The 26,409-nt window shown below is 39.3% G+C and overlaps 1 protein-coding gene across 1 annotated transcript in view; it reads left to right on the forward strand.

The window, feature by feature from the left end:
- The window catches only part of LOC112441535 (phospholipid-transporting ATPase IG-like), a 167,529-nt gene extending 152,042 nt beyond the window's left edge, over positions 1–15,487 (forward strand). The window contains 5 exon segments of the mRNA XM_059884533.1: positions 2,015–2,059; positions 2,061–2,119; positions 5,565–5,659; positions 5,662–5,717; positions 15,102–15,487. Coding sequence (XP_059740516.1) covers positions 2,015–2,059; positions 2,061–2,119; positions 5,565–5,659; positions 5,662–5,717; positions 15,102–15,164 — 318 coding nt within the window. The 3' untranslated portion in view covers positions 15,165–15,487.
- The last annotated feature ends 10,922 nt before the right edge of the window (positions 15,488–26,409 follow it).

Genomic DNA, 26,409 nt, shown 5'->3' on the forward strand with positions numbered 1-26,409 from the left:
TTTTTTTAATATACGATACTTATATTGGAAATCTCTTCCTTTGTTCCTGCTGTTTTTGAGATGTTATGAGAAGTGGTATATAAATGGACTGTGAGTGTGTTTCCATGTTAAATACTTGAATATTTTTTAAGTTATATATCTGTTTAAGAAGGCCAGTCCTTAAAGGAATTTGGATACTTAAGTTGAAAATAAGTGTCCGTGAGCAAAATATGTGTGCCAAAGAGCTTGGTAGTGATGATATTTCATATAATGTGTTCATCACTGAAATTTACCCATATTAGTGATGAAATGCATAAGAATATATGGCAGATAACATTCAAGGAAAGCAGTTTTGGCAAAATCGTTGTCATTAACATGCAGCCGTGTAATAATGCTGTATGCTGAATACTGCCCTTAAGACTCATGAGTTGGGCCACCGTTACAGTTGAAGGTATAATCGAATTATTTTGATCATTCCAGTAATAAACACCTCACATGGAGTCCAAGAATGAGTACCTTTAAATGAATTTCATTCTGCCCATTGATCAGAACTAGATTCAGAAGTATAATTGACAAAGGGCCTCTAACCATTTCCCCTCTGCATTTTTATACGTGATCCATTCTGTCATACTGAATAGAACTAACATGTTTGCATTCTTCATGTACTTTTCAGTGATATTTTAGGCTTGCTAGAAAATGTTACAATTCAACTCGGTTTAGGCCACTTACTAGCTGGGTGTCCTTGGGCAAGTTGACTTGTTTCTCAGCATTTCTATTTCCTCTTCTATGAAATAGAAATAAAAGGACCACCTACCTCCCCTGGGATTTTTTATGAGAAGTCAATTAGTGATATGTATAAAGCAGTTAAGTAGTGTCTGGCACATAGAACGAGATTGGTACAATAGATACTAATTATTATTATTTACTGTTATATTTCATAGGATCATGAACTTAAAGGGGATTCTCTCCACCCCTTTTTTACCCCTGGCCTTGTATATGGCCCCAGGGCCTTCAAGCACCCTTTGTAGTTAAAGTTGGCCTTACTACAACATTTTTCATCTGTCTCTGAAAAGCCATCCAGTCCATCCTCTTTGCATGAGTATTACTGTGACATGTTTCCTAGCAGCTTGGTGGGGGGTGGGTGGAGGGGATTCAAGACTGGTGGCATTCACAATGTTATCAATATCCATATTTTATGAATGAGCGACTATTTAACAGAGAGCTAGGAGCAGGGTGTCAGAACAGCAAAGTAACAAAAACGGACACCACCTCCTCTTCAAGAATGAAATGCCTGTATAGTAAGGCATTGTGGCCAGAAATTTTAAGAAAGCAGAGTGGACCATACGTTTTAATTTTTAGATTGCATGTGAAATCCCAGGTGCCACAGTCAGAAGAAACAATCAGTCCTGGAGGAAACATGAAAGGATTAAAATCTCAGGCAGCTGAAAAGGTTATTGATTCAATGGAGTAGCTGTGGGGTTTGCAATTGAAAGGCATGTTACATAGACCGCAATCTGTGGTTCCATGATGCCTGATATGTAGAGCTAGTTGCCTTTTCATTTAGTAACCTCCCTTATGTTGTGTTTGAGTCTCATGACTCCTTTGTGTAGTTTGGTCTTTTCTTCCTAGCTACTCTTTCCCTCTTCTCCTGATCCTCAGTATACCTGCCTCCACCAGCTAGGGCTTCTCTTTTTGCCATCAGCTTCCTGACGACCACCACTTAAGGACATGGGGGCTCCAGTGTCCAGGATCTTACCATGACTTCATTCCTTGTCCTTCCTTCAGTAGTGAGGCATCTACAGTGGGTACTTTCCTTGTCCATACCTCCATGCCTGTACTCTGGCATCTAAATATCTTGCGGGCAGAAGCTCTTTGGGAAGTCTGGTTCTGTTCTTCTAGTGCCGTTTGGCTTTGGTTGCCTGGCCAAGCTGGGATCCTCCCACAGGTATCATGTATGAGTTATTGAATTGCCACTAGATAACTGCCTGGTTGTAGTGTGTACACATCATGAATTTCCTGTGTTGTATCTTTTCAGCTCGCCTTGGATACTCGTTTCTGGACATGGATCAACCACCTTGTTGATTTGGGGTTCTTTAGCATTTTATGTATTTTTCTCATTCTTCTGGGGAGGAATTATATGGTAAGCAACCTAAAACATGTGGGAGTGATATGTAAATATTAAGAATATATTATATGGTGCCAACATTAATTATACTTTTAAAGTTTTGATTATATAAGATGGCAAGTCTTCAATATTAATGGACTGAAAGTTACTTCTAGCCAGTAATGCTGCTAATTTTTAGTTGAGATTTTAAATGTAAGTTATAGACTGCACAAATTACTCAAAGATTTTTTGACCTTCCTTCTGGTAGCCCTTGTGTAAATCTTTCAGCTTGAAGGTATGTAAAACCATCTCTCTGTGAAGTGAAACTAATTTCTAGCATGGCCTCTCCCATATGATTTCCAGTGGAAATACTCATCCTCTGAAATTTTCTGCACAGTGTAGTGGCAGTAGATACAGCCTTATCCATGTGACCCTGTTCTCTCTTTATGGTATATACTCTCATTCTTGCTACTGCAGATGTGCTCAAGGTACAGGAATATATATTCACTGAATACTCAGAGGGGTGGTTATATCTTGAAATCACCATCCCATTGTTTTGGGGAAGGTAAAGGTGGACTCTGCAGCTTAGATTTAAAGTTCATTCCATTCATCTTGGTTCAGTAGATGTTATTCAGAATCCATTTTGCATGAGGCACTCTATGGGATACAGCAATGAATAGACTTATACCCCTGCCTCAAGAAAGACGAGAGTCCAGTGGTGTGCAACATAAGCTGTGATTGGGAGAGTCATTAGAAATTAAAATCAGAGTTTCATCTCCTTTCCTTTACTGCCAAAGGCCTATATTTTATTTTTAAATATCACAGTTTGTTTTCATTCATTGGTGATTTCCCTGAAAAGGAAACCAGCAGCAGAGAACAGGGCTAAAGCAAGCCATTGGTTGAAATTCCAGGCATACATATTTTCACTAGTTTGAGCAAAATCGTACATACAAAACATTCCACATTATCACAGAGGACCATGTTTATGTCCCTTGAGACTTAATTAGAAGAAACTCGTACTGTTTTGGAAAGCTTTTTAAAATAAAAGCCTCAAGTAATAAAAATATGGAAAACCGAATCACTTGCAGAAGTAGCAACTCCAGAAAAGTATACTTACAGCATTTATTTGACACATTATTTGAAGCAGTGACACTAAGGAAGTCTCTATTTTTTTTAATAATATACAAATGCCTCAAAGTTGATTAATCAAATGTGATATACAATAGTAAGATCTGCCCACAGGACCATAATTCTGTCTAGGAATCTGTGTAGTCAGCATCTGAACTAATTGTGCAAAATTTCCTCAAGAATGAAATGTTTCTAGCAAACTGAACCAGTTTCTCACTCTCTCCAGACTGTTCCTTATTGATTAAAAACAAATCGTTGACACGTTTTAAAATATTGTCAACTTGTTTCTATTGATTAGAGATGCTGACTAAAAATGAAATGTGAATAAATCTTTGTTTTACTTTCTTGCCTCTAGTGCTGTCCTTAAGTAGACCTGTCTGAGTTGAGCTACTCCGTGAATATAAAATTATATTAATCATAAGTCAACCAGCAAAATGTGACTAGAAATTGTAAAACTTCAGCTGAATGCTGATTACAGCTAGGTCTCCGGACATGCTCAACCCTGAGGCATGATGACTCACCTCTCTTCAGGATAGGCAGTGAGAATGATTTCTGAGCTCCAAAACCCTTCTAAAAATAATATCTTTTGTTTTTTACTGCTCCCTTGCAAGACTCCATAGATGCTGTCAAAATCAGAAAAGAAAACTGTGGGCTTTTAGAAACAGAGTATTATGAGTACTATGCAAAGGGAATACCCAGTAACTAGCAGTCAGAATTGTCTGCTGGACCCTTACTGTGTCTTAGCTGCCTGGAACGTTTGTCAGGGTGCTCTTCTGCATTAGAGTGGGACTTGAGCGCTGTGGAAATCTTTTCTCTATGGTAGGAGCCCTAGAAAACTCTTAAGTTTCTCCACCTTACTATTCTCGCAATGTAGTGCCCTGTGAAAGTCACTCAGTCATGTCCAACTGTTTGTGACCCCATGGACTATACAGTCCATGGAATTCTCCAGGCCAGAATACTGGAGTGGGTAGCCGTTCCCTTCTCCAGGGGGTCTTCCCAACCCAGGGATCCATCCCAGGTCTCCCACATTGCAGGCGGATTCTTTACCAACTGGAGCCACCAGAGAAGCCCAAGAATACTGGAGTGGGTAACCTATCCCTTCTCCAGCAGATCTTCCCTGACCCAGGAATCGAACCGGGGTCTCCTGCATCGTAGGTGAATTCTTTTACCAACTGAGCTACTAGGAAGCCCCACAATCTAGTGGGTAGTGGGTCCACATGTATTCCACAGTCTTAGTCCTCATCTGTGTAGAGCCATGAGCTTGATGTGATCATGTTATGTTGCATGACAGTGCACAAACATCAGTGTTTAAATGAGAAACCCAGTGTATCTTATTATTTTTATTAATGTGCATAATGAGGGATTCCTTTTAAATGCAACAGGCAGCTTCAGTAACACTTCTGTTTCATATAATAGGAACTCATTTGCTTTTCCATTATCTTCAGTGAGCACTATTTGTCATCTACTAAATGGGACCAGCCAGTTACATACCTAAGGCTCCTAATCCAAGGATAATTTTGGTACATGCCTGAGCTCAAGCAGCTGCTTTTGCACTTCCTCCCCCTCAGCTTTCAGACGACATTCATGCTAACGTAGTGAGTCTCTCAGTGTTCATCTCAGACAGGGAAGGGCAACTGGCTGGACCTCTCGAGTAGCCACCTAATGGTTCAGTGGATGACTAAACCCGGCAGAATGTCGCATCCTCCTGGATTTCTGGACCCCAAGGCTTAATGTGTGATTAGCAATAGTCTTTCTTGGCAACCTACTTTGCACACTCTGGTACTCCGTATATATTTGTTAGATGAGAATGGTAGATTTTTCACATTTGAGAGAGAAAAACTACAGTCCTTATTATGCTTACATAGGGTTTGTGGAGGTGGGGTGGCGGTAATAAAAAATGTCTTTTAAATTTCCAAATGTAGAGGCACAAATCCTTTCTTTACATTAATAAAACAGCCAAGGAAGTAAAAATGTTTAACATAAAAGTTAATCATCATTTCTCTGAATATGTCAGAAGTGCCAGCATTTTCTAATGCAAAATAAATACTTTCCAGTTGGCAACCTTAAAATAGATCACTTAGTTGTTTTTCCAAGTCCAAGTGCATTTTATTATCCCTTCTGATTTACTTTTCAAGTCAAGTGCATTTTCCCCTTTGATTATCATCCCTTTTCTTTCCAAACATTTAGTAAATGAAATCTGTTTACTACTTTTGGTCGTTATAAAAGATTATTTTTATTAATGTAATATAATGAGGATTCCTTTTAAATGCAACAGTTAGTTTCAGTAACATTTCTGTTTTCATATGACAGGAACTGATTTGCTTTTCCATTATGTATTCTCTTTCCACTCTAGGCCATTCTTGAAACAACAGAGAATGTATTTTGTATTTGCTCAAATGCTGTCATCTGTATCCGTATGGTTGACCATAATTCTTCTAATATTTGTCAGCCTTTCCCCGAGATGCTCAGGATTGTATTAAGGAGTGTAAAGAGAAGAAGTACCAGGGTAAGAACTAACTTTTATATTATAAACTGATTTTTGTAAGGGGCTTCAATACTCTGCCGTGAACTAAAAACTTTATTTAGAGAATTGCTTAGTTACAGCATGTTAAACCCTCCTTACAGGTTCATCACTTAATTTCCTCTCTGCATAAAAAGTAAATAAAAAACTTCGTTATCCAATGCAGGTGTAAGTTAGATTCCTTAATAGTGTTCTATGTGACCTTTAGTGATCCATATGGAGTATCTCATATGCTCCATATGGAACTTTGAACAGAAAAAATGATTTTTTTTTTTTATTTAGCCTAGAATTTTCACGCTGGGAATTTCCACACCAACGTTTCAGCTTTTTTTTTTTTTTTTTTTTTTAAACAAAGCATTCCCGGCTTTAACCTTAGAAATTTCCCTGTGGTTTGTTTTCAGACTTTTTTTTCAGTGGTAATCCCAATTTGCCTCTTTCAAACCCTTTCCCCTTCCTTTTAATTAATAGTGCTGCTTAATCTCTGTGTTGCTTCTAGCCCTGTCTGTCCAAGAGTATATTTTAAACCAAAGAGAATTCCCTGGATGTGATTTCTACATCCTTCCCTTTCAACACACTTGTGAAAATTTAAGATGGTTTTATGAGTGTGTTTTTATTTTTTGCTGCTTATATGGTAAATTTTTTGCAGCAATGAGAAGTTATTACCCTCTGTCAGCTAATTGCTTGGGCCTGCATTGTCTTGATATCTGTTGAACCTTTCTTAAAAAGCCTTTAAACTGAAAAAAAGTTAGATTAGCCTAGAAAAATGAAACTTCTGGCAAATTTTGACCTACAAGTTAAGTAAATATGTCGTATTCCTGCCAACACTAGCTAATTTTGCCCAACAAAACCCTATTTTCAATCACACTGACACCAATTAGATCTTATAGCCCCCTCCAAGGCAGTATTTTCAAGAAGTAGTCTAAGGTATATCTACCTGATCTATTTGATTAAATTTGCCAGTTTAGCCAGAAAACCTGGTTCGTCTTGATTTTTATTTTTTTTCCTATTGGTAAGATTCCAGTGGTTGGCATCATATAGAATAGGGAACTAAAATGTCTATAGTGGGAAAAAATCTTCAGTGATTGGGTGTGTAAAAGAGAAGCTTCATGAGCCAAGGTCAGTATCAACCCCAGTGAAAAACAATCAGATTATCAGTGGCACAAGCCACATTGATTCGTGGTATAAACTGGCCAATCACTATATGGTTAGGTGGTCAGAAACTGGCCTTAATCCCATGCTTCTGCATGCCTTATGGATTGAAAGTGGACACAGTAACATTAACCTAGCTAAAACCACCTTAATCTCTCTAATCCTTCCAGTAGACCTGCTACTGACTCCCTCCAGCCTGGTGTTTAGTCTTAGGAATGGGAAAGTGCATTTATTTGTAAATACCAGTTGGACAGGGGTATAACAGGTTACTTCTCTAATGGCTCAAGTGGCAATTTGTATGAAACCAAATTTTAAAAATGTCATGGTAATAAATATTTTGGTGCCTTGTCCATAATAGAGATTTGTCTACAATAGGATCTCTTTATTTGGAAATACACTCTGAGGAGCTCCTTGATGTTTTTCTATTTGGGGTAATGGAGCTCATGCTAAACAATGGCTCACAGCCAGCTTATAAATTGACAAAGCTTCATCCTCTAAAGATGAGACAAAAAATCTCAGAAATCAAAACCTTCAAACATAATATTTTATCCTCTTCCATAGGCCCTTTAAAAAAAATGACACTGGCTGGATGTGACTTACATAAATGGCCATTAAATGGAGGGATGATACAAGGCAGTCACAGATAAAGACTTAGAACATTTTCTTTCCATGCACAGATTCCAGACTTCTGTTGCAAGAAAGCATGGAGTTCTGGGCCTGCAGCCCTTTTTACTTAGCAGTATAGAGTATTCCAGGGTTCAGCCATGAACTTTGTTTGCCATGAATTATGTCCATGATAGGAGGAATTCTAGTGTCTGTGCTGTAGTTTGGCATGCTGATGTGCTAGAACAACCAGAATTTCCATAATCACCTTCATTCATTCATTCATTTATTCCTGTCATCATTGAACCAGTGAACATGTGTTGAACCACCTACTGATGAACATCTCTCTTTAACATTCCAAAGTCTGAAAGGCTAAATGGTTTTTCAGACCCTATGGGATTTTGAAACTTGCAGATAAGACAGAACATTGTGGGCACTCATCAGCACTGCCTTTTTTCCCCCCTTGTGAGAAAATGCAAGAGCAAAGTAGTGCATATCAATGCATAAAGGGCAACTGAAACATGGCAGCCATGACTACTCTGATAAGTCATATCTATTTACACAAGGCTCTAGTTGGCCACATCAAAGAAGCAGAGGCCACTTCAAAAATCTTTCTTCAAAGAAAGAGTATCTTAAAGGCTTCTCTGGTGGCTCAGATGGTAAAGAATCTGCCTGCTCTGTGGAAGACCCAGGTTCAATCCTTGGATCGGTAAGATCCCTGGAGAAGGAAATGGCTACCCACGCCAGTATTCTTGCCTGGAGAATTCTATGGACAGAGGAACCTGGTGGGCTACAGTCCATGGGGTTGCAAAGAGCTGGACACGACTGAGCAACTCACACTTCAAGTGAGCAACAATCTGGCATTCTGGGTGACTTCCTACTTATTCAGTATCCCTTGCTAAGACATTGGCCTCATTTAAAGAGCAGCAAAAGATTCTTTTACACTGGGTCCACCTCATTCCTGAGAGGCTCCCTAATGGGGTAGAGTGTGTGTCCCTAGCTAAAAGTAGAAGATCCCCCTGACTTCAACTAGTAAGGGTCAGATCCTTTGCAGGGAGAGCCAGAAATGCCTGTGGCAAGTAGACTGCCTGTGCTATCTGCCTGTGAATCTTGGCAGCTGCTTTAAGAAGCGAAACTCCGAAAACTCAAACTCCGTAGTGGATAGAGAAAATGTCTCCATGGCATTTGAGAAGGAAGCTAAGCCATTTACATTTACCTGTTGTAGAAGCAGCCTTCTGTTGAATTCCATTCAATTCAGAACAACTTTGCCCGAGGGTCCAGGATAAGCTAGCTGCTGTGCTAGGTTGATCATTCCAGCTCACAGGGAGCTCTCACTCAAGTTGAGTTATAAAGGGATTTATTTGGAACACTTCTGGAAGCAGGTATAAACAGAATAGTAGAGTCAATAATATGGCTTGTAAACACAGCTGAGCCATCTCAGGGTCCAAGTCACTAACTCCAGAAGCCTCCGGTAAAAAGGCCAGTCGGCAGCCCCCACCACAGCTGAGTTTTGTCTTGATACTAGCAGTATAAAAGAACTCTGCTATCTTCCAAAGTAGATTCCCTCAGTCATTTAACTCAGGAAGTAAATACATTTTCACACCCTTATTTTCAGCAGTATAGTTAATTTTTGAGCTAAAATCCCATCATTAAGGATCATAGGGCTTTTCTTTAGCTTCTAAGCTGCCAACAAGTATATGATGAAATTATCATTGAGCACTGAACAGTGGGTACAGCAGATAACACTTCAAAGGAAATGTAAAGTTTACGATTTGAGGTACTTCGAAAAGCCATGTCCCTTCTCAGCACTTTTGTTGGGCTGGCTCTTAATCAATGAAATACACCTGGACCCTCTAGCCAACTAGTGAATGAATACCAGTTACCATTTCAGGCGGAGGAATTTTCCATGTATCTTTATGTTAAGTTTTCCCATGGAAACCACCATGATCAAAAGGAGGCTTGATTTTGCCTAGTAGACATGGAAACACTATAAATGTAATGAGAAAGGACTGCAAGCAACATGGCTATACCTTGCAAGTGACGTCTGCACAAACAAAAGCAAACATTCAGTTACATAGGGAGCTCTTTCAGAGCGGCAGCCAGGAGAAGGAAAGAATGTCAGGTATCTGAGCAAAATTCCCAGAGAAAGCACTTTAGAGAATACAGTTTCTCCTTTAGTACAATGGTGACTGATGATGAGTATTGAAATCCTTACAGTGTCTCATACAACCATGAGCTCTAAAGGTAACAGCCCTGTGAACTAGATTAGACAAAAATGAAGTTGAATCCTAACATCGTGGCTGTGGAGGTGGACCTTTATGCATTGGCCTCTTTGACAGACTGCTAATTAAGCCAGTGTCAAAGCTCCCTAGATGACTGACAAAGGAATGTGGAAATTTCATACTGTTGTTTGTTATCTCTCAAGCTTCTACCCCCGCTACCCGCCCCCACCAGTTGCTAGCTGTATCAATTTTTTATTGCTTTAACTCTTTTCATGTTCTCTACTGCCTTCTGTACTCTCATATTTCTGTTTTCCTTTATAAAGTAGCCTATAATCCCTAAAATTTTCTACTTCATAGAAAACTTTTATCTCTGACAGTTGGATACAAGGTTCTGAGGCGCACCGAAATGTGTTTCAAGTTACACTCTTAAATAGATGGGCTTGTATTTTAAACACAGGGTGGGAGGTATTGGTATCATGTTAATCTTGTTGCAAAGGTTTTTGCCTACAAGAGAAGGCAAACAATTAAAAATTTTTTCTCTGAAACTAAATATTAATCTCTCTAGCTTTTATCAATTGGTAATTTGCATTGTTACAACATGTCTCCAACTTTATTAAGGTAAAATATGAACAGGAGAAATGTAGTTATGTTAAAGCATATATGAATAAACAGAATTTTTCCTTTGGAAGTATAAACGTTTATTAGACTCTGCTAGATATATGTGTTACTTTAGCTGGTTTCTTTTTGTTAAGCCTATTTCTATTAGTTGCTAAGTAGATAATATGGGTAATCTTGATTAGCAGAATTGTTAAGCTCATCCCCGTAGTTTACCACTCATCTGTTTTGCTAGAGCAATACCATACCAAGTCTATAAATTAGCCTACAGCTTCAGGCACAGAATAAGGGGGGAAAAACTAACCTCTTAGGTTTTCTAACTAAACTTTAAGTCATTGATTTTCACTTTTTCTTAGTGTTTTAAAGGAAAAATTCATAGCTTTTCAGGCAATGCTTTTAAAGAGTCTCTACAGGAAAAAAAGGGGGGAAACCAATGAAATTACGTTAGAATAAAGGAAGTTAAGCTTTGGTTCAGAGGTAAATGGTACGAAAGTGTGGTTTCACCAACAGTTTTCCATTATTTAGTTTTGATTAGGTTTTTAACCTGAAATGCCCAAGGACAGTCAGTCCGTATTACATGTGTGCAATTGGACAAGATGAGATAGTTACTTGAAGATAGGTCGGTGATGGATCCTGAGCATAGCTCTTTGATCATTGAATTTTAAACAATGTAAATTAGTGAATTAATGATAAGAGATGAGCTTTATTTCAGTGAGAAACATACTTTTAAATTATTTTATTCAAAGTAGTGAATATTCCCATGAACCAAAAGTTTTTAAATTGATATACAGAGAAATAGCAGTTTGCTCATACAATAAACTTCCTAACTCTAACTCTGCTTTTACTTCAGAAAGTAACGTCTTTAAAACTAACGTCATTTCGACTTCTAATTCTCAAGGTTTCTTTTAAATGTCTTACATTTCAGAGAATATTTACTTTTTTCTTTCTTTTTGGTTTCTGCATTTCTCTTTTTTCTACTGCAATTTTCCACCTTTTGTGCAATTGTGAACAAGGTAACGAAACGCCTCCCTTCCTCAGGAACATCTACTATCTTCATGCTTTCTCAAACTTCCAGCAATCACAGTTTCTCTTGGAGTGAATAAGGTGACTTCCTTTCTTAATGTACCAACTTGCTTGCATTCTCATTTGCTTGACACCATTTTCTGATTCTTTATGAAAAATTCTCATGACTCATCTTTATATCTTCTATTTGATACTTAAGAATATTTTGCCATTTTCCTTTAATCATTTGTTCACCTTCTCAATTGTCACAATGGAGAATCAAAAACCTGGACTGTAGGTCTGTAGTCCCACTGGTTCCTGGTACACAGTAGAAGCCACAGCGTGTTAGAGCTAGTCTGTTCATTAAGATAGGAATGTTTTGCACAAATTTCTCTTTGTTCAGTACACTCAGAGTACCGGAACAACTCTCAGAGGTGTTCACCAAAAGGATGGTAAGGTTTACTAATCAAACCATATTGCCTTCATCTACCGCGTAACTTACCAGTGTCATTTCAAAAACTCAAGTTTGCCACGTACTACTAATGTCTGTATTCTACCATGAAAACAATTCAATGTGAGGTGGAGACTTTCTTAGGTCTTTAAGTGTATTCATTTAAATGTTATGCATTTGCTATAGTATAATCATGTGTACTTTGGGCCAGAAGAGTAGTCTTATAGGAAATGATTTTTTTTCTTCCTACATTTTTATCACCAGGTAGGTTACCAATCTTTAAATGCTTTAATATCTTACCTGGACTATTACAGAGCAATCTAAGCTGTAAAAGGCATCTGACTCATTATCCACCAGACCTTCAGTCAGACCTCTATCTTTTACGAACATTCTCAGATGAATCTAATATATTTTTAACAGGTACCTAGTGTTACAACAAGTGGGCTGGCTTTATAAGAAAACAGTTAACAGCATTATAAAGAAAAAATGAAAATTATCACTCTCTAAATTTTCTCTGCTGTTGGTGTGGTGAACTTTATACTATTCTTTGAAAAAATATAAAGATGCATTACTTGGAATATGGGGAAATACATATTTTAAATTTGCTAAGCCCCCAAAATAAAAATTTTATGCATTTTCAAGCTGAAGAGTAATATAATATAATTTAATTTGTAAGGGGCATGTTTTCATGGCATACATGAAATGCTTGTTACCACTGATCAGGAAATATAATTGGGATTTTAAAAGATCATTTGGAAAATTAAAAATAAATATTCCAAAATTGCATCTGTATAATATCAAGTCAGTTTTAGTATTGCATGTTCTTTGGGAATTATGTGGAAAATAATTCAGTGTGTCTGCACCTCCATGCATGTCTGTGTTTGCAGGTATATATTTATGTCTTTGTAAATGTCTGATCCCCAAGTGTATGGTAATGAAACCAATCACTCTAATCACTTTTGTAGTGTCAAGTTTTATTCAAGCTAAGTATTTCAACTTTCGGAGGTGAAAGCTTTCCTAGCCATTCAGGGGGATGCTAGCCTAATGATTTAGAATGCATCATAATTATTTTTTCCAAAAGTGAGTAAATTCATCATATAACATGTTTTCATTTACCTCCCTCCCAAAAAAAATTGGAAGGAATTGATATGCCATGGGAGGATTCCTCTATGTATATTATTTCCCACTGCAGAGGCCTCTATCACCCCAGGCCTTTCAAGGTGTTTTATCCATCCATGGACGTTTAAAGTACTTCTTGAATGAGGTTTACAAATTTGTCAGCTTAGAACAATTCCACACAGCTTAGGGCAGGGCATCTTTCATGCACACATAAAAATTAATGATCATCATGAATGACATTGCCACATCAGTTCACTTTGATGCTAACAATTGTTGAGGCCACTTCATGGCCCATTTTTTGATCAGCTATCAGCTTCCTACCCTTTCAGCAAAGGATAAAAATTGAGCTAAAAGATTGAATCCATTGGTTCTTCTATCTCCTACAGTTCATCACAGTCTGTATCTGCAGTGTTATTTTGGGAGGCAACATTTTGTCTCAGTCTACTCCTTTTACCCCAGTTGGAGTGACTCAGTTCAGTCGCTCGGTCATGTCCGACTCTTGCAATGCCATGGACTGCAGCCATGCCAGGCCTTCCTGTCCATCACCAACTCCCGGAGTTTACTCACACTCATGTCCATTGAGTCGATGATGCCATCCCAAAATATTTTCCCTCAGTAATGAATCTGCTTCCCAGTAGCCTTCAAGTCTTTGACCATCTTGTCCCAGATAGCCGTGTCCTAAGTTGTGTGGTGTATTTTAGTGAATTTTTTATCCCCCTGGATTGCTTTACTTAGCTTGGTCTGTGGTTTGGGAGACTAGGCTGGGTAGCAGACATTGCTACTGCTTTTGGGTCTCTCCAGGGGCCTTAACTCCTACAGTGTTAAAGCTAAGTAAGGTTTTGTTTTGTTTTGTTTTTTTCCAAAAATGATTGTTTTATTTTTAAAGTAATTATTTCTTCTAGAATATATTTTTCATATTACATTATTTATTCTCCAAGGAAAAGAAATCTGGCAATTAGTTTAGCCACCGAGTTTGTCCCTTGTTTTGTTAAGGAAACTGCCTGACTCCTATATAAGTTCTTATGTGAATGTCAGCCTTATTTTGGTTAGCGTCAACTTGCCCCTGCTACCTGAAGAACTAATGTGAGAATGTGTGTGTGTGCCAAGTTGCTTCAGTCATTTCTGACTCTTTGCGACCCTATGGACTATAACCCACCAGACTCCTCTGTCCGTGGAATTCTCCAAGCAAGTATACTGGAGTGGGTTGCCATGCGCTTCTCCAGGGGATCTTCCCAGCCCAGGGATCGAACCTGCGTCTCTTACATCTCCTGTATTGGCAAACAGGTTCTTTACCACTAGCGCTACCTGGGAAGCCCCCAGTATAAGAAAATGAAACATCAAAAGAAATGGAAGGTATTCTACAGGACTTCTAGTCCAAACATGGCAAGGGCCCCCCATTACTCAAGTTTTTAAAATTTGAATTTTTGAGTGTTGAATCAAGGTTAGGTTCACCTCCTTGACAATAGGACTTGTACTTCTCCACATACCTGATTTACAGGCACCAATTCTCATGCTGCATCCTAATGATAGCATGTGATAGTGTTTAGAGGATGAAGAATCTAGATTTCTTAGGGTGTTTTCTGTGGTTTCTTTTCTAAAAAGGTAATGAATAAGGAAAACAGAAGAGTCAATTGACTCATAGATACATGATCTATCCGAAAAAAATTAACTTAGGTATTATAGAGAGGAAACATGTTTCTTTAAGTAAAAGTGCTTTCTTAACAATCTTTCAAAACTGAATATTAGAGTTTGTCTTAATTAACAACCAAAAACCAGTGATCAGTTCATTCATTCATCATGTCCTGAGCACTTGCTGTGTGCCAGACACTGGACTGGGTGCTAGAGACAAAAAGTTAAATAAAACATCCCTGTTTTCATGGGGGTGGGGCTCACAGCTAGAAGGGATCCTAGTCAGCTAAGCCTCTGCTGTCCTAGTGGTAACAGTTCTTAGGAGAACCCTGGAGCAATCCAAAAGCAAAAAGCAAGTCTGAATCTATTCAGCTGACAGATGAAGAAAAGATTAAAAACTGGCTATTGTGTCACTTTCTTCCCCAAGCATGTGAATAAAACTTGGCAGCTTTTTAAAGACAATTGGTGTACTCTCATAACAAAATTTACTACATGATTTATTTTTTTAAGTGCTAAACAGATGGTTTCACATTATTATTAAAATTAATGTTTTAACTCCGTATATTTTACATCTTTCAGAATCCGAATCTTGAACTGCCTATGTTATTATCCTACAAGCATATTGACAGTGGTTACAGATAAAAGAGAAAGCATGAAGAAACAACTTCAAAAAGTTATCATCTCAGGATACTTGATATGCAACTAACTAAACCACTATCTTATGTCTGAGGTTCAGAATAAATGTCCAGTAAAATACCAAATGACTCTCTTAAGCATTTATAATTATTATAAGTAGCCATTATGGCCAAAGCTCTAAGTTATGAATTATATGAAAGTTGAAAGCAAGAATATATAGAATTTCTGGCTTTAGATAGAATAACTATCAAATGGGTGCTTTTTTAACCCATGAACTCTGTGAATGGATTTAAATATGATAGAATAAAGTAGAAGTCATGCAATGGGAATGAACAGATTTTGCTAAACTTACTTTTTTGCCTGGCAAAAGAAATATGCTGTTTGGATCACATTTCTTGTTCCTACTGAATGATGATCTTAAATTTTTTCCACATATGAAAGGAATACTTGAAAATATAAAAGAACTAAATCAATGCATCAGATAGTAGGTAATCCTTTCTGTTTACCTACATGCTGATTATCCTTGCCAAAAAGTGCATTGAAAGGTGGAATGTTAACCCTGGGTATTTTTGCAAAAATCAAAAAAAATTATTTATTTTTGTTCTTCTGAATTACACTTAATGGGTGGAAGAATACTAGATTTGAAAAGAAATCATTTCCAGTCACTTCAGTGACCCTCAAAATAGTTAAAGATATAACAGATTTTTCCAATATTAGCTTTACTGGGATCAGAGGTAAAATGGCAAAACTACAGTTACATTAAAATGGCATCTGAACATCAGTCTTATAATTTTTTTTGTGGAGTAAGAAGGAAGAATAGCTTATTTAAAACTGTTTAACAGTTTCTGTTTGAAAGTGGTTGCATCTGTGCACATATTGCAGCACTTTTTTTTTTTAACTTGGCAATTTGGGGAAGGAGGAAGGGTCCATAACATTGACTCTGAACATGAATATTGTCTCTCTTAGCAAATACGGCTAGGTAATGGTCTAACTCTAAACCACAAGATTCACCTTGGTTAAATCCTCCACTTACTGGACTAGGGGGAGGTTATAGCCTCCTAAGGAGCTCACTTAAAACATAAAAATAAATGTGATATGTCTTTTATTAAATGTTAAAATTAAACTTACACTTTTTTTTGGATATAAATGACTACATTTGACTCCTAGATTGAAATGGTCTTTTAAAAGGTATTTTTGTTCCAGTTTCCATTTTTGGTTGTCTTTCTGGCATGCCTGTACTATTATTAGTGTTTATATTGTACCCTGATTTGGAAAAGTATTAGATTCAGTCTATACCAATGTATTTATAAAGTCCATATGACATATTTGATTCTTCCACTTACATTTTGTGTTAATGTTTAGGTATAATTTTTCTTAAATTCTCGAAAGGACATTTCAGTTATCAGAAGCCCTTCCATCATTACTGACCCTTTTTCATTATTTCATTTGTTACCATCTATCAGTATTATTTTTGAGTATTTGTTAGGTGTCATCACGCCTTCCTAAGTGTGCTGTGTTTTAGTAGCCTAGTATTTGAAGTAGTCTGCTGGAAACCAAGTCAGTATATTCTCTACCTATTCCAAAGAGCTAAAAATCAGAGCCAGGAAAGCTTTTGATGTTTTGTTGTTGTTCTTGTGTTTATAATTATTGCTGTATTATTATTGTTGTTTTACATAAGAATTATAGAGACTGTGAATACAAAGAGCCCACCTTAACTAGAGAGCCTTGTTTAATGCAGACCATTGAAGGTTTGACATAATCAAAATATCTAAGGTAGCAGAAATGTAAAATTCCTTGCAACCTGGAAGAAAGATAAGTAAGGGGGATGTAAAGTCTGTCTTATAAGGTACACATTACACTGCAGCTCAAATTCACGATGACAGTGATGTGTGATATGGCCTAGATTCTTGAAAGGGACCTGACTTGACTTTTTTAAAGATAGATATTTTATTAATGAGCTAAAAAAAAGGGTTGGCGTGAGGTTAGCAGAAGTAAGCCATCCAGTATTCCTATCACTACAATCTAACCACCTTATTTTGTGCCAGAGAAACTGATAAAATGTAATAATAGGATCATATACCCATCATTTGAATAATTTTGAACTACAAACTGTCCTTATAGTTTTCATAACTGTTGTCCATTGTTTGAGGATGTTAGTACTAAACTGAAAACATAAATTCCATATCTACCACATTTACACCAGCAACAGTATAAAATGTAAGCCTAAATTTGCAAAATTCATAATAATTTAGTGACAGAATTTTTTAATAACATGCAGTATATATAAATGCAGATTTTATGCAAGTGTTGACAAAATCATTTTTCAGCTTACAAAATTGGACTGCAATATTACATTTTTCACTTCAGCAATTTTTTACATCATTGCTTTCTATAATGAATGTGAATGCCATCTTTTATGAATGCAACTTGCCTTTTTCATTAAAGAAATTTTGTTTGATGTAATCAATAAACTTTGGTATGATATAATTGACATTTTCAGTCTCTTTTTTGTAAAGGTCTGTTTAACATAAAAGTAATATGGAAGAAATTTGGTGATAGGAAATAAGTTTCTAATTTCTGCTTTGCCTGTACAGCTCACAAAAGATTGACCATTTCTGCATACAAACTGGCATTTGAGGGCAGAACTAATTTTGGGACGTTCTGATATTTGGGAGTTCTGAATAAGGCTGGATCTGGTTGCTGTATACAGAAAAGTCCAGCTAAATCAGCAAATATGTATTGCTAGGTTGCTGTGTGCTAGGCAGTATCCACTTGTTGGACGTTGTGCGATATATGGTCCACGTCTGCATACCATTGAAATCATTTCTTTTTTTTAATATTGATTTATTTATTTGGCTGCACTGGGTCTTAGTTGCAGCACATTGGATCTTTAGTTGTGGCATGCAGGATCTGACTCCCTGACCCAGGATGGAACCCAGACCCCTGCATTGGGAGTGTGGAGTCTTAGCACTGGACCACCAGAGAAGTTCCTGAAATCATTTGATTCTTAAGTAGCCAAAGATGCAGGGATTTTACAATAGAGTGTGTGTGTGTGTGTGTACATCTTTCTCTCCCTCCCACCCCTCCCCCTCCCTTCCTTCCCTCTGTTGTTGCTCAGCCTGCCTCTACTGCCTTGTGAGTGTCCCTTTTCCTTGAAAAACCCTGCTTTCCTTGACTCCTAAGAAACTAGTCACCTGGGTAGCTGGTTTCATTACATTTGTACACTTCCGTCTCTGTATTTTTATCATCTTTTAATCCTGTTAGTCTTTGACCTACGTTGAGAAAATGCATTTCCTCTTTTGTTGTTGTTAAGTGGGAAATGTGCTCTATGAGGAGGTGAGACACAAGTTCAAGTTTCAGCTTTGCCACTAAGAGCCATTTCCCTCGATCCTCTTTTCTCTCACCTGTAAAGTGGTGTCTTGGGGGTGAGGGGAGAGCAAATGAGGTAAAAGATCAGCATATGAGGTAAAAGATCATAATTGCTTTGTAAAATGGCATTTACTAGCCAGAGAAATGCATTGGTATTTTTATATTAAGGGGTTTTGTTGATGCTTTGACACTTGTAATCAATAGTTGTTATTTACCAAATTTTCATACATGTGTCTTAGATTCTTTCTACCTTCTTGGAGTTAGTCTGTTTAGGTTTCCTTCCCTTCCCCCATCCAGCCTGGTAAGGCACTGCCTCACTGTGGAGTCTGCCCAGGATTGGCCAGTGAAGTAAGTATTGTGACGGACTGAGTAGTTTGGCCCCTTCAGTAAGAAGCAATGCAAAGGTTAGGGGCTGAGGTTATCACTATGGTTATTCAGTGAATGTGTCCGCGACTGAAGTGCTGGGTGCATACTAACGAAGCTTGAAAGCCTGAGTTCTGGGAATAGTTGTCAGGAAAATGAGGGGCTTAATTATTTCGCAGCATTTTTTATTTGACACATTTTTCCAGCAACGGATGGGTAAGGAAATGTGACCTCAGTTCCTAGTATGTGGACCTACTGTGAAAAAGCACTGCTGTGTAGAGCAAAAAAGTCCTCATCCTATGGGCAGGCCACTGGCTGATCAGTGCCCCTCTTGGTGGAGCAGAATTCCTGCTAGCCATGGGTCTTTGGCCTTGGCTCTTTGGGTAGGGAAAGGCAACAGATGTTCATAGTTAAAATGCCTGCTGCTTCTTTGATCTCTTCATCAATTTGTTAAGACAGATTTCCTACCAGTAAAGTCACTAAATTCCTAGCTCATCATATAAGCTAACACTTAAGCAGCATTTACTATGTGTCAGGCACTGTTCCACTGACTTTACATATATTCACTCCTTTAGTAATCCCCACAACCCTATGAAATAGGTATTAACACTTTTTTGATATCAGCTATGAGACAGTATCAGACCCAAACTGAGGGCTATTCTACACTTTAACTGGCTTGTAATCATCAACATTATTAACATGATTAAAGACCAAGACCCAGGGATGCCCAGATAAAGGAAAGGAAGATGATAACAAGTGCAGCATGTGATCCTCAGATCCTGGACCAGAAATTGGGACATTGGTGGGGTAATTGGTGAAGTTTGTGATATATAGGTTATATCAATGTTAATTTCCTGATTTTTAAAATTTTGCTGTGATTGTATATATTTGGGGGGATCTGAGTGGAGAGTATGTATATGAGAATTCTTTGCACTGTTTTTGCAGATTATTTCGAAATCATAATTTGAAAAATAAAGCTAGAACATAACGAAGCATACAGATATTAATGGGAGAAGGCATTGAGCTGACTCTAGAAGACTATAATTTATTAACAAATATCTGCATCGCACTTTACAGAATGTTTTTAACATACTTCATTTAATCTTCACAGCAGCTCTGTGTAGAGATTAATCATGAGACTCTGTATTCTTACAGATAAAGAAACTGAGGCTCAGATAAGTTAATTATCTTGTCCCTGGGCCCTCAGGACTGAACCTAGGTCTGATCCATGTGTTTTCTGCTACTCTACCCTGCAGTCTGTCTAGCACTTCTCAAGCATATCTGCTGGCGTCTACAAAAATTAAAGAGGAAATTCCTGAAGTCAGTTTTCCTGTGGGCCCATCTGCATGCAATGGTCTAACCCAAATCAGACCATGAACAAGAGTCATGCCAATGCCCTTAATGTTGAGGCAAGTGCCCTCAGAATACCCCAGGCTAGGATTTCTCTTTCATCTAATTTGATTTTGTACTGGGTTTCCCTCAAGTACTGCTTTTTCAGGTGGTTCTTGAGGCAAGTTTGATCTTTCTAACCCAGCTTCCCCCACCTCATCTGAGTGAGAACACAAATTGTTGTTAAGTCCCTCAGTCATGTCTGACTCTCTGCAACCCCATGGACAGCAGCACGCCAGGCTTTGTATCCTTCACTATCTCCCAGAGTGTGCTCAAACTCAGGTCCATTGAGTCGGTGATACCATCCAACCATCTCATCCTGTGTTGCCCCCTTCTCTTTCTGACCTCAATCTTTCCCAGCATCAGGGTCTTTTCCAGTGAGTCAGCTCTTCACTTCAGGTGGCCAGAGTATTAGAGCTTCAACATCAGTCCTTCCAATGAATATTCAGGGCTGATTTCCTTTAGGATTGACTGGTTTGATATCCTTACAATCCAAGGGACTCTCAAGAGTCTTCTTCAGCTGCTGCTGCTAAGTCGCGTCAGTCGTGTCTGACTCTGTGACCCCATAGACGGCAGCCCACCAGGCTGTGCCGTCCCTGGGATTCTTCAGGCAAGAACACTGGAGTGGGTTGCCATTTCCTTCTCCAGTGCATGAAAGTGAAAAGTGAAAGTAAAGTCGCTCAGCTGTGTCTGACTCTTCACAACTCCATGGACTGCAGCCTGCCAGGCTCCTCCGTCCATGAGATTTTCCAGGCGAGAGTACTGGAGTGGGGTGCCATTGCCTTCGCTTCAGCACTGCAGTTCAAAAGCATCAATTCTTCAGCACTCAAACTTCCTTACAGTCCAACTTTCACATCTGTACATGATTACTGAAAAAACCATAGCTTTGACTATAGGGACCTTTGTCAGCAAAGTGATGCCTCTGCTTTTTAATATGCTGTCTAGGTTTGTCACAGCTTTTCTTCCAAGGAGCAAGTGTCTTTTTTAATTTCATGGCTGCAGTCACCGTCCACAGTGATTTTGGAGCCCAAGAAAATAAAGTGTCACTGTTTCTGCTTTTTCCTCATCTATTTGCCATGAAGTGAAGGGGCCAGATGCCATGATCTTAGTTTTTTGGATGTTGAGTTTTAAGCCAGCTTTTTCACTTTCCTGTTTTCACCCTCATCAAAAGGCTCTTCAGTTCCGCTTCGCTTTCTGCCATTAGAGAATGCAAGTAACCCCTTTCAATTTAATAATGAGACATCAAGCTAGCCACCTGGTATCTAAAATATGTACATCACTTAAAGAATGTGGGAATATTGAAGGCACTGTCCATCTCAAATGATTCTACCCCACTCCTAGCAAAAAGTCTGGCTGAAATAATTGTTATTTCCCAAACTGGGTTGTATGAAGCATTAGAGTCCTGGGTAATGTTATTAGAAAATCCTTAAAAGAGAGCACTCTCTGGTTAAATAACTTTGGGAAGTTCTGTGTATGACTGCCCTAAGTTAAAACTCTGTAAGAACTCTAATATTAAACCCATTTGACTTAACCCACTCCAAACACTAGACCAAGGAAACCTTTTTGCATAGACCATCTAACGTGGAATTCATCATCAGACATCAGTTTTCCATGGAACACTCTTTCGTTCCCACTCAGTTGACGGAGTTCATTTTCAGGATCTGAGAAAGATGTAAATGAAGATAGTTTTCAAGCCAAAATCCTCAGTCAAGCTTCAAAGTAGAAATCAGACCATTCCATGTATTTAAAATGGAGGGAACGTAAAAAGGGAATTGATTACACAAGTGATGGCAGAGGGGCAAATCCAACTGGGGCTCTTTGGATTTTTTTATGGCTTTGACCGTGAGACATGTGGGATCTTAGCTCCCTGACCAGGGATCAAACCTGCACCCCCTGACTTGGAAGGCAAAGTCTTAACCACTAGGCCATCAGGGAAGTCCTCAACTGGGACTCTTTGTAAAGCAGCCGCCCAGAGATTAGAAAGAGTAGGCCTGGTGTGCTACAGTCCATGGGGTTGTGAAGAGTTGGACACAACGTGGTGACTGAACAACAACAGGAGGCCAGAAGCACTCAGGCTGAGGGGACAAGGAGAAGGTGGAGATCCTGGATCCTGGGGTCTGGTCCACTTGGCAGAAACAGGAATGATGGTAGACCTACCTGGAGCAGCTGGGCCCACACAAGCATCAACCACCTTTGGAGACACAGCCTGAGGTACAAATGCCTTGGCTTCTCCCGCCTGCCCCACAGCCTCCAGCTGGTGCCTGCCATAGGTTCCTTGAGAAGCGGCTTGATGGGGTCACTCCCCATTATCACAGAACAGCAGAGCAGAAAGTTGGAGAAATGCCTCTAATCTGAACTCACTTCTGTAAAGCATTTTGTGTGAGTCATATGATTTTATGGATACATAATTAATGGAGTAGAAGGCCTTTGTATAATACAGCCTTCTCAATTAGTAATAATAAAGACACTGTAGCATAAATACTAAAGCTAAATGAAGGAGTAAGCATATCTAGATAAATTCACCTATATCACATTCCAAATTCAAGAAAATTCACAAGGGGTCTCAATAAAAAGCTGCAATCAACAAAGGGAATAATTTTCCCTCTATGTGTCTGCCTAAATAAAATATGAACTCACTCTCTGAAGCATGTAGAACAAGGTTTCTGCCCCTCTCCACTCCACTTAAGTGCTAACTGGTGAGCCTGCAGAAGGGGTTTATTTTGTGGTGCACATGTGTACACGTGTGTGTATTTCAGTCTGCTCTGGCCCCTTTCTCTTTTATAGCTGCCAGCCTGAGTTGCTCTGTTCTTTCTCCATTCCTGGGATCTTCTGTGCAATAAGCTCACTGGGGACAGGAAGCCATATTGGAAGGGTGACTTCAGTTTTCCAGCAGTGAAGTCTCTTGACTACATGGATCAATTCAATTCAGGGATGTCATTTCCACCGCAAGCTGAACCAAGTTTTAAATGCAGCTTTGCAAATAATAGATGGCTATTTTGTCTGCTTTAGGCACTTCTGTATTCTTAATGCCCAGAGCGAATTCTGGGACCAGGATCCTGGTTACAAATACATAACAATGAACCAGTGTGTTTTATCCCTGACTGACTGATGCCTGAGCCTATTGCTCAAACGGCTGGAACTCCCAAGGGAGAGAGATGACAAGATGGGGGATGAGTGTTCTTTGCATCTTCCCCTTTGCCTTATCCATATTCAAACTGATAGCCAACCCCAGTTTACAACTTTAAGAAGTATATAGTACCAAAAGCTGCACAGTTTTGGCTTGTGTTCAAAGGCAGATCTTTAAGAAGAATATAGAGGTTTCAGAGAGAGGCAAAGGGGAGTCTTGGCCATAGAGTGTCTTGAGGAGGAGACGTGAGAAAGGAGTCTTGGAGTGCAAAGGGCAGGCAAGACTATGCTTTCCTGCAAAGCAGCAACAGCCGAGGTGCCTCTGCAGACAGGATCCCAGCCAGCCATGTCTTGGCAGCACCAATTCCAAGCCTCCACATGGCAAGAGCCAGGTGAGTTGCTGGCTGTAGGAACATCATGTAGAGTCAGATGATGGATCTCTGCAGTGTAAGTGATGATGAGTGAGGACCACCATAGGTACCCTTGTCTGTCTCCAAAAACCTGGAGCATTAGCTCCAAGAACATTAAGAACAGCCCTGAGGCAGGCGGGAACCCACGGAAGCGACAGTTTTCATTCATTCACTCAGCATTGATTTATGCAGCCTGGTAAGATTGGGACTAGGCATGGGTTACCAGATTTAATTGAATTGACTTTAAAATATATTTATTGAGCACTTCCCCTTGAGTTTGCTATATTTCCTTAACAACTACCTTTCACATTATTTTAAGCATTTTCTCCTTCATCCTGCACTGTCAAATTTCTACATAGTTAGATTTTCTAAATAGCTGCAGTTTACTTATTTAAGCACCAAACTTTCTTTAGTGGAAGTCTTTTCCAGTGTGCTGCACTGTTCTCTGCATCCATACAGAAGGCACCAGCTACCACGTTACTTTCCATTGATGGCACTGGTCATCGTTATGGAGATCCAGCACAGTGCCGTACTGGAAGCACGATGGTTCCTGTATTTGTGCCATGCTGTCAGCTACAGCTATTTTTGTAATGTGTCAGTCAGTTCAGTCACTTCAGTCATGTCCAACTCTTTGCGTACCCCATGACTGCAACACTCCAGGCTCCCCTGTCCATCACCAACTCCTGGAGCTTGCTCAAGCTCCTGTCCATTGAGTCGGTGATGCCATCCAACCATCTTATCCTCTGTTGTCCCCTTCTCCTCTTTCCTTAAATCTTTCCCATCATCAGGGTCTTTTCCAGTGAGTCAGTTCTTTCCATCAGGTGGCCAAAGTATTGGAGTTTGTGACGTGTATAGATCTAAAACTGCTCTCTTCCTCTTAACTTTCCCCACCGATTTTTAAGATTTTATTTACTTATTTATTTTTGGCTGAGCTGGGTCTTCATTGCTGCGTGGGCTTTTCTCTAGGTGCAGTGAGCAGGGGCTATCTTCATTGCAGTGCGTGGGCTTCTCCTTTGCAGTGGCTTCTCTTGTTGCAGAGCACAGGCTCTAGGCATGCAGGCTTCAGCAGTTGTGGCTCCCAGGCTCTAGAGCACAGGCTCAGTAGTTGTGGCGCATGGGCTTAGTTGTCCTCCTGCAGGTGGGATCTTCCTGGAGCAGGGCTGGAACCCGTTTCTCCTATTTGGCGGGCAGATTCTTAATCACTGAACCAACAGAGAAGTCTCCCACCAATTACTTTTTTAAGTGACAACAAACATGTAACTGACTAGAAATGCAGATGAATAAGTGGGTCAGAACTTGACATGCCTGGATCTCAAACTCTACTGAGCTTTCCAGACAAGGGCCACTCACCATCCCAAGGCCTCCAGAATCATGTAAAATCTCCTTGGTTCAAGACCTCCTCCAGGCCTTCTCCAACCTGTTTCTGAGTGGTGCCCCTTCTTCTGTGGAATTCTAAGGAGCTGGAACTTGCTGTCCCATTTGTGTTCCCTTTTGTATAAGCCTCCACAGGAGGCTGCTACTCTTTCCTGCTTTCACTTCCATGCTTCCAAGTCCAGCCACCCCAGCTGTCCCAGGTTCCCAGGGGGCCACAAATCAGCCCTCTCGCTGGCCCTTCTCTTCATAGAGGAAGACCAGGCATTGCAGATGCAATGATGAGAAAAGGCCCTGTTTTTTTTTTTCTGAATTATGTTTATAGATGTTTTAAATGCATAGACTTTGGCATAACTATTTGCATGTCTCAGGAATCATTCTGATTTTTGGTGTGTTTGAGATAATTATATTGCATGAAAAATGATTCAAATGGGTATATCTTTACTTTTCTCCTTTGCTTTTGTTTCTCTTCTTTTCACAGCTGCTGTAAGGCCTCCTCAGACAGCCAGTTTGCTTTTGCATTTATTTTCCATGGGGATGGTCTTGATCCCCGTCTCCTGTTACAATGTCACGAACCTTCGTCCATAGTTCATCAGGCACTCTGTCTATCAGATATAGTCCCTTAAATCTATTTCTCACTTCCACTGTATAATCATAAGGGATTTGATTTAGGTCATACCTGAATGGGTCTAGTGGTTTTCCCAACTTTCTTCAGTTTAAGTCTGAATTTGGCAATAAGGAGTTCATGATCTGAAGCCACAGTCAGCTCCCGGTCTTGTTTTTGCTGCTTGTATAGAGCTTCTCCATCTTTGGCCTGCAAAGAATATAATCAATCTGATTTCGGTGTTGACCATCTGGTGATGTCCATGTGTAGAGTCTTCTCTTGTGTGTTGAAGAGGGTGTTTGCTATGACCAGTGCGTTCTCTGCAAAACTCTATTAGCCTTTGCCCTGCTTCATTCTGTACTCCAAGGCCAAATTTGCCTGTTACTCCAGGTGTTTCTTGGCTTCCTACTTTTGCATTCCAGTCCCCTTTAATGAAAAGGACATCTTTTGGGGTATTATTCTTAAAGGTCTTGTAGGTCTTCATAGAACCATTCAACTTCATCTTCAGCATTACTGGTTGGGGCATAGACTTGGATTACTGTGATATTGAAAGGTTTGCCTTGGAAACGAACAAAGATCATTATGTTGTTTTTGAGACTGCATCCAAGTACTTCATTCT

The sequence above is a fragment of the Bos taurus genome, unplaced genomic scaffold (genome assembly GCF_002263795.3).
Source record: "Bos taurus isolate L1 Dominette 01449 registration number 42190680 breed Hereford unplaced genomic scaffold, ARS-UCD2.0 Super-Scaffold_1723_ScbfJmS_2085, whole genome shotgun sequence".
Taxonomy (NCBI): Eukaryota; Metazoa; Chordata; class Mammalia; order Artiodactyla; family Bovidae; genus Bos; species Bos taurus.